This window comes from Nannobrachium achirus (assembly GCF_963921795.1).
Source record: "Nannobrachium achirus genome assembly, chromosome: 6".
Taxonomy (NCBI): Eukaryota; Metazoa; Chordata; class Actinopteri; order Myctophiformes; family Myctophidae; genus Nannobrachium; species Nannobrachium achirus.
In genome coordinates, this window is record NC_137815.1 from 66,845,612 (window position 1) to 66,854,108 (window position 8,497).

At 46.4% G+C, this 8,497-nt stretch overlaps 1 protein-coding gene across 1 annotated transcript in view; it reads right to left on the reverse strand.

Moving 5' to 3' along the window:
* The window catches only part of LOC308287593 (metabotropic glutamate receptor 7-like), a gene marked incomplete at its 5' end in the record, with an annotated part of 266,695 nt that overhangs the window by 59,075 nt on the left and 199,123 nt on the right, over nt 1-8,497 (reverse strand). The window contains one exon of the mRNA XM_080728818.1: nt 5,684-6,619. Within this exon, the coding sequence (XP_080584944.1) occupies nt 5,684-6,619 (936 nt within the window). The remainder of the gene's footprint in view (nt 1-5,683; nt 6,620-8,497) is intronic.

Here is an 8,497-nt window from a genome sequence, read left to right on the forward strand (position 1 = left end):
TGTTTCTGAGCATGTGTAAATGTGTGTGAGTGAGAGAGAGAGAGTGTGCATGTGTGTGTGTGTGTGTGTGTGTGTGTGTGTGTGTGTGTGTGTGTGTGTGTGTGTGTGTGTGTGTGTGTGTGTGTGTGTGTGTGTGAGTGAGAGAGAGAGTGTGCATGTGTGTGTGAGTGAGAGAGTGTGCATGTGTGTGTGAGTGAGAGAGTGTGCATGTGTGTGAGTGAGAGAGTGTGCATGTGTGTGTGAGTGAGAGAGTGTGCATGTGTGTGTGAGTGAGAGAGAGAGTGTATGTGTGTGTGAGTGTGTGAGTGTGCATGTGTGTGTGAGTGAGAGAGTGTGCATGTGTGTGTGAGTGAGAGAGTGTGCATGTGTGTGTGAGTGAGAGAGTGTGCATGTGTGTGTGAGTGAGAGAGAGAGTGTGCATGTGTGTGTAGTGAGAGAGTGTGCATGTGTGTGTGAGTGAGAGAGTGTGCATGTGTGTGTGTGTGTGTGTGTGTGTGTGTGTGTGTGTGTGTGTGTGTGTGTGTGTGTGTGTGTGAGTGAGAGAGTGTGCATGTGTGTGTGAGAGAGAGAGTGTGCATGTGTGTGTGAGTGAGAGAGTGTGCATGTGTGTGTGTGTGAGTGAGAGAGTGTGCATGTGTGCGTGAGTGAGAGAGAGAGTGTGCATGTGTGCGTGAGTGAGAGAGTGTGCATGTGTGTGTGAGTGAGAGAGAGTGCATGTGTGTGTGAGTGAGAGAGTGTGCATGTGTGTGTGAGTGAGAGAGTGTGCATGTGTGTGTGAGTGAGAGAGTGTGCATGTGTGTGTGAGTGAGAGAGTGTGCATGTGTGTGTGAGTGAGAGAGTGTGCATGTGTGTGTGAGTGAGAGAGAGAGTGTGCATGTGTGTGTGAGTGAGAGAGTGTGCATGTGTGTGTGTTCTCATCTGTATTCTGTCCGTTGCAGGGCAGGTAGTTTAATGACAAGCAGCAAAAGGCCACGGAGTCACAGCTCCACTCAACTGCTGAATGCAGGCACGTGCACACATAGACATCACAGGGGGCTTGAGCCCCTGCCCTTTTATCCCTCTGTAAAAAGTGCCCTCTCCAGACCATGAATGCAGTTTTTACTATGGTGAAAGAAATGCAAATGCCCTCTTTCCATGCCATACCTTAAGGCAGCATTCAAGAGAAATTGTCTTGTCCAAACTCTCCTGAACTTGAATGCAGCATCTTATATTGAAAGAATTGCCCTTTCTGTGTAGAAATCCATGCCGTTACGCCACATCTCCAGAATTCACTTGATTATGCTTAGTTCACTGTGGTATCAAGCACCGAAAATAGCAGACCTCCAAGCTCACAACGTGTTGCAGCGCGACACCTTGTGAGCTTGGAGGTCTGCTATTTTCAATATTTTCTCCCCAAAGCCCTTTTAGAAATGTCAGCCCCTGCCTCTCCAACATTCTCTGCATGTCCCTGGCTGAATGCCTTCTGACGTCAGGCTTTATTGGGTGCACACACACATGCGCACGCATGCACACACACACACACACACACACACACACACACACACACACACACACACACACACACACACACACACACACACACACACACACACACACACACACACACACACACACACACACACACACACACACACACACACACACACACGCCACACACTTCCCCCCATGTTCCTCTGTGTCCCACTCTCCTTCTCGCTTTCTCTCTCCCCAGATAAGCCCCCCCCCCCCCCCCCTTCCTAATTTACAATTCTCTCTACCCCTTGTCATTCTGTCTCTCTCTGGCTTTACAAGGTTTAACAGCTCCAGAGCCCTCCATATACAGCTACCTGGACACATCCACCCCTCTCTCTCTCTCTCTCTCTCTCTCTCTCCCCCCCTCCCTCTCTCCGTCTCCTTTATTTCCATCCACAGTGCTGCATGGCTCACCTGGCTCTTTCATTCATTGCATTTTTTTGTCTTCCTCTTGCGATGCTCTCTCTGTGTCTGTCTCTACATTTCATCTGTCACTCTTTCTCTTCTACACTCTCTTTTCTCTCTGCTAGCACAGCACGCATCACTCCTCCTCCTCTCCAGCTCCTTGCCCTCTCCCTTTCTATCGATGACAACACAGTTCACTCCCGACCTCTCCCACACACAAACGTGCAAGCGCTCGCTCACACACACACACACACACACGCGCGCGCACGCACGCACGAACGCACGCACGCACACACGCGCACACACATCACTCCCCCCTTCTCCCTCTCTTCCAAGGTCTCTCACGATGCATTTCTCTGCAGTGCAATTTTCTATAAACCTCTGCTGTCTTGTATTTATGGGACCTGTGAATGAACAAGCTTAAATACCTGACACACACACTTCAATGGGACCTCATTAATAACATCTGCTTTGTCCCCGACCATGATAAAACTAATATATCCTTCTGAGGTGGCGTATATATATCTTTGTCGGATTACAGGTTTCAGGTGGTGGACGTTTTAGCTACCCATTGAGAGCAGCTGGAGGAGAATAATGTTAATACAATATCTGCTCTGTGTGTTATTAACAGCTTGTCCGCATGTAGACATGAAGCTGTGAAGCTCTGTGTGTACACATTTTTACAGTCTATGGGTTGGTTCCCTTGACACATCACTGTGACATCACAGGTGATAGCACAGGTGACATCACCTATGTAAAAGTTCATATGGGTATTCCCATATATGGAGGAAGACAGCCCACATCTGTGCGGCTGGTTCAGACAGGGATCTCCATGTATGGGCATAAAAGGGATGTACTATATACAGTACATGGATCTCCATATATGGGTAACTGGTCTGATAAACATCACTGCATGGCCAGATGGCCAAGAATCGGCACGACCGGTCGCATGTCGCCCCGAGTATTAATTCTACTTTGGAGCTTAACATTTGGAAATACAATGTTTTAATGTGCATACTGTGAGGAGGAGAGTGGGTGACAAGATCTAGGAGAGTGGGTTATACTGTAGAACTAGGAGTCCTTCCCTAAGAAGTGATTCTGAAAAGTGTATTCCAATTTACATAAAGGCCACTTTCATTAAAGAATGAAAACATATTTTTACTCATAAAAAACACAAAGGTCACATGATTGTGACAGAAAAAAGAACACAGCTTTCGTTTTAACTTTCTTTGCAGAACAACAGTTCAAGAGCTTCAGCCATCGGTCGGTGTTGAAAACAAACTAATATTGTTTCTTTAGAGCAGGGGTCTTCAACGTTTTCAGGCCAAGGACCCCTTAGTTGAGAGAGAGATGAAGCAGGGACACCCACAATCTGTTCATAGATATAGTTTCATTGTTTGACAGCACAATCAACAGTGTATTTTGGATTCATGTTAATGTGTTAAAGCTATACTGTGTAAGTTGCTCAACTTGTGGTCAGTAGCTCTATAGCAAACCTCGGCCGCGTCCGCGTCTTTCGTCCGTTTTTCAGTTCTCACACCCCCGCGTCTGCCTCCACCTCGCCGAGATCTATCTTTTGAGGGGTCCCTGGTTGCTGTGCGTTCAGCCATTCCGGAGATACACTCCTTCACCCATGCTTACCGTGCACCCGAGTATAGAAACACACGGGAGACTACAAATATGGCCGCCCTAGCGACCCCACTCCAAGATGCGCTGTGATTGGCCGGCAGTGTATAACCCTCGCTGTGATTGGCCGGTAGTGTGATGACGCAATTTTGCCGCGAAATTCTCCCCCCCTCACGGCTCATAGAAAACATATAAAGAGAAGGCTTTAGAAGCTGAAAATAACGGAGTGGGGGTTCTAAAACTTTAGCGATTTAACAGTTAGGACAATTTTAAGATTTGTTTTATAAAAAAAGTTACATGGTATAACTTTAATGTGTGTTTTCAGATATTTAACCGCTTGAACCGTCAACACTTAAAAAAACTTGACCTTTCACTGTACTTAGTCTGCTCTTTTCCCCCTCCAAAGCTATTTGCCAAAAAGCTCACAACAAGCTCACTGCGAGGTGTTGTGAGCTTGTAGATCTGCTATTTTTTGGGTAAAATTCTCAGAATATGGACACTAGGGTTCAAGTGGTTAATATACTGAAAGAAAAGGGGAAAAAACAAGTTCCTATCACACAAAGATTTGGAGGACCCCCTGTAGTAACTCTTAGGACCTCCTAGGGGTCCCGGACCCCCTGTTGAAGACCCCTGCTTTAGAGACCTGTTCCCAGCCCTGCTACAACATGAGACAGCAGTGCAGAGTCTCTGAAGAGCTGAACCACCTATGGTCACAGTTTAAAACCTGGAGTTTCCTTCTCACTTCTTTGTTTGGTAAACTGTTTCATCAGTAGCAGGGAATGAAATGATGAGAACAAGCAGCAACCAGGGTCATAAAAGATAACAAGAAAAACACCACACTTCTAATAGAATATTTTACAGCACAAAGAAAACAACATAGCATTATTAGATGTTGCTGCTCAGCTCTTAAAAAGAAAGAAAACAAGTTTCTTCTTTCTTTTCAGTTAAAAGAGAACTGACAACAGGCTCATTACGTTTTATATCAGTTCTTAGCAGATTTTATGCTCTAGTACCAGATGAGGCTCGTCTTGAAGCTGGTTAAAAGAATCTTAAACAAAGCTAATTACCATTCCATTATGTACCACTGATTCTTATCCGTAGTTACACCCATATAGTATTGTCATGCATGATATTACGTTATGTGTAATGGGACTATACTTTGTTCTAGTTCCTAACCACTGGAATCATCAATAACCAATGAAAGTAACAACAAGAATATAAGTATATTTATATTCAATAAGTTATTGAATAGGCCTATACATATTCTTTCCAAGAACACAAATATCTTCTTGATATTTAGAAACAGCCACAGTATGGTATGGTAAGTGTCTCTATTTGAGCTCAAATCGGGCCTAAATATGTGAGCCCGGCCCAGCCCAGCCCGGTAGAACATCAGATACATAATTGACAATTGGAGACCAACAAAGCCCGCAGCCCAACATTCTAAACAAGCGTAATTGCTGCAGGCTGCTGCATCCTTTTTTCTCATAAAATATTTGTGATTCGTTAAGAACAGAGTCATTCTACCATTTTCCAACTGTCTTTATATATAAAAGATATTGGAGCAAGCACCGTACTATATGGAACAAATAAACATCGGAGCCTCGCTGGAGAACACAGCTGACGGCCGCCGCTAATTCAGGCAGCAAGCGTACAGGCTGTTATAGCTACAACATTCACACTACGTCTATAATGTTATTAGGATTTACAAAAGTTTCAGTGCATGCATGCATGCACACACACGCCACAGCAGCCACACACACAGTCACACGGGAGAACACTCACACGCTCAACTGTCTGAAAGTTGCGCAGCAGCGGTGCAGCACAGCGATAGTTATGAGCTTACACAGTCACAGAGACACCATGATACCACGCTGCGCTTATTATAAAAGCCCAACCCAACCCAAAGCCTGACATATATGTGACAAATTGAGCCCAGCCCAGCCCGCACCGACCCGTCGGGTCCCGTCGGGCTCGGGCTGAAATTTTAAGCTCTAGTCTCTATTCACCAACTGGCAACATTTGGTGAAGTTTAAATAATGCTCACATTCACTTTCCCTTTTTGCAAATGGATATGTTCAGTTCAACACAAACCAAAATCCATGTTCCATCCATCCATCCATCCATCCATACCTCTTACCTTTTCCGCTGACTGTGCCGTGCCAAAGAAGATTGGTATGAACGCCAGCCACACGATGCAGGTGGTGTACATGGTAAACCCAATGGGCTTGGCCTCGTTAAAGCTCTCCGGGACGCCGCGAGTCTTTATGGCGTACACAGTACACGTGACCATCAGCAAGATGCTGTAGCCCAGCGAGCAGATGATCTGTAGATCCGAGATGTCACATTTTAACACCCCCCGGGCCAGGCTGGGGTTGATGGTTTTCTGCTCGTCATAGTCAATGATGGTGTTGGGCGGGTCCACCCCGAACCAGATGAACACCCCCAGCAGCTGCACCGAGATGAGGCTGGAGGTGATGGCCAGTTGGGAGGTGGGGCTTATTAGCCTCGGAGCCGTCACCGACTTCTTGCCCTCCTCGAAGATGCGATAGATGCGATTGGTCTTGGTGAGCAGCGCGGCGTAGCTGATACACATCCCGAGACCCAGGAAGATCCGGCGGAAGGAGCACACGCCCACGTCCGGCTTGGCGATCATCAGGAACGTGATGATGTAGCACAGGAAGATCCCCGTCAGGAGCACGTAGCTCAGCTCCCTGCCGGACGCCCGCACGATGGGCGTGTCGTTGTACCGCACGAAGGTGGCCATGACGAAGATGGTGGCGACGATCCCGATCATGGCCAGGAAGACCGGGATCACCGCCCAGGGCGAGTGCCACTCCAGTTTGATGATGGGTATGGGCTGGCAGGCGGTGCGGTTGGCGATGGGTCTCATGTTGTAAGAGCACAGCTTGCAGGTGAACTCGTCGTACTGGTACTGGTAGCCGTCACACGGCTCGCAGTGCCAACAGCAGGGCATGCCCTTCACCACCTTCTTCCTCTCGCCCGTTTTGCAGGGCAGGCTGCACACGGAGCTGGGGATTTCCTGCTCGCCTCGGGGCCACTGCATGTCCTCGATCTAGAGAGATCAGAATCAGATTCAGAACCTGACAAAGCTTTGCACAAGAAAGGCTATAACATTTTACCCGCATACACATAACACTGCAATACAAGGGATAGAGTCAAAATGCATATTATCGAAAAAAGATGGGAAATTAAGACTGCACTGAGTCTAAATGGCACAAGGAATATCGTCACTGTCTGGCCAAAACCTCTTAACTCCATTTTTGAGGTTTTAGATTATTTTTGGCATAAATCAGGGCTATTGAACACCCTTTACATTTGAGTAAAGGATTTACACTTTCTGCCAAACCAACTCCACCCGATTGGCCCTCTAATTTTGTCATAAATATGTGTTGTTTACTAAGTAAATATAAGTAAGTAAGTAAGTAAGTAAATGAGTAAGAGACATAACCCCATATTAGCTGTCTCACAGTCTGGCAAAAAATAACTGACCATATGTACTGTATCATGAACTTATATTGGTCAAAATGGGACATAACAAGAGAAGCACAACAACAGCATGTAGACAAAATGTCTCTCTGGAAGAGGACTGTGCTCTCAGTCAAAAAGCGACAGTTTGCTCTGGCTCTGGTGTGGGTGTATGTTTGCCAAAGTGAAAAGGTCTCATTGATTTGACAGCAGCAGTATGACTGCTGCTAATGAGTAATGAACACCCTGTTAGGGAGAACATCAATAAGGCCAAATTCCATGTGTATCACATCACTTGTCTGAGAAGACAACAATTACAGCTGAATTAAGTGACTGTCTGAAGGGGCATTCTATCTTACAGTATTTTGAGTTAACCTTTCTCTGAAAAGTGGTGTTGGACTCACACCGGGTGCAAGTTGAATTCGTTCTCACTCTCAGTGCTAACGTATATAGCCCCTTTTCCACTGACATGGCCCAACACCACACCACTCCACACCGCCCACTTGTTCCAGGTTTTCCACTACAAGGATCTGGGTAGAGTGGTGTGAAAGTGGTTTTCTCCTCCTCTTCTCCTTCCTCGTCCTACAAATCTGTCTCATACATCACTCTTGGCCAATGTTTAATTTGTCAATTTAGAGGTATTAAAAACTCCTTAAATTGTCACTTTAGACATGTATAGATACTCTCTATACAATTATACTCTATGCTGGTTTGTTTACTGTTGAGTGAGAAAACAATGTTGCACATTAAGTTAATCATCTGGGGACCCCCAACCCAAAATAATTTGGGGACCCCCCTGTGGGACCCGACCCACAGGTTGAGAACCACTGCTTTACACCACTGTCAATGTCCAGATTTCAGGGTAAGCCGAGGATTGTGACAGGCAGACGGCCCATCAAAATGATATAAGTGTCTGACGCTTGCTACTCCTCCCCCGGTAATAACTCACACACAGGTGAACATGCCAACTTGTTTAGCATAGGAAATGTATTCAAATCCACCTCGTTACGCCAGGGACAGGCTTTTACTGTAGAAATCGGAGAGTGGTGTCGGACTCACACCTGGTTATCAAATGACTTGCGGATTCACAAATCCAGGAAGGCGTGCGGATGCGGGGGTGGAGTACTGGTATAATGGACAGGAGCGGAGGGCTGGGAAATGGGATTCAAATTGCTGGGAGCGACTGGCAGGTCAATCATTAAATAGAAACACCATCTGTCTATCTGTCATATAGTGGCTGGCAGCGATCGGGCCCTGCCCTGCTGTGCATTCAATAATTCAGGCGGGTATTTGAAGAGGTATCACAGCTAGCGGAGAGAGAACCTGGACAAGAGGTCTCTTAGGTTTTACATCCCCAACTATAGCCAAAGATGACCGCCACTTTTTTTTCCAGGACCCTCCGACTAACTGAAGAGTGGCCTTTTCTTTTCGATTCAGCCGCAGGGTCCTGAACCCAGCAAGCCAC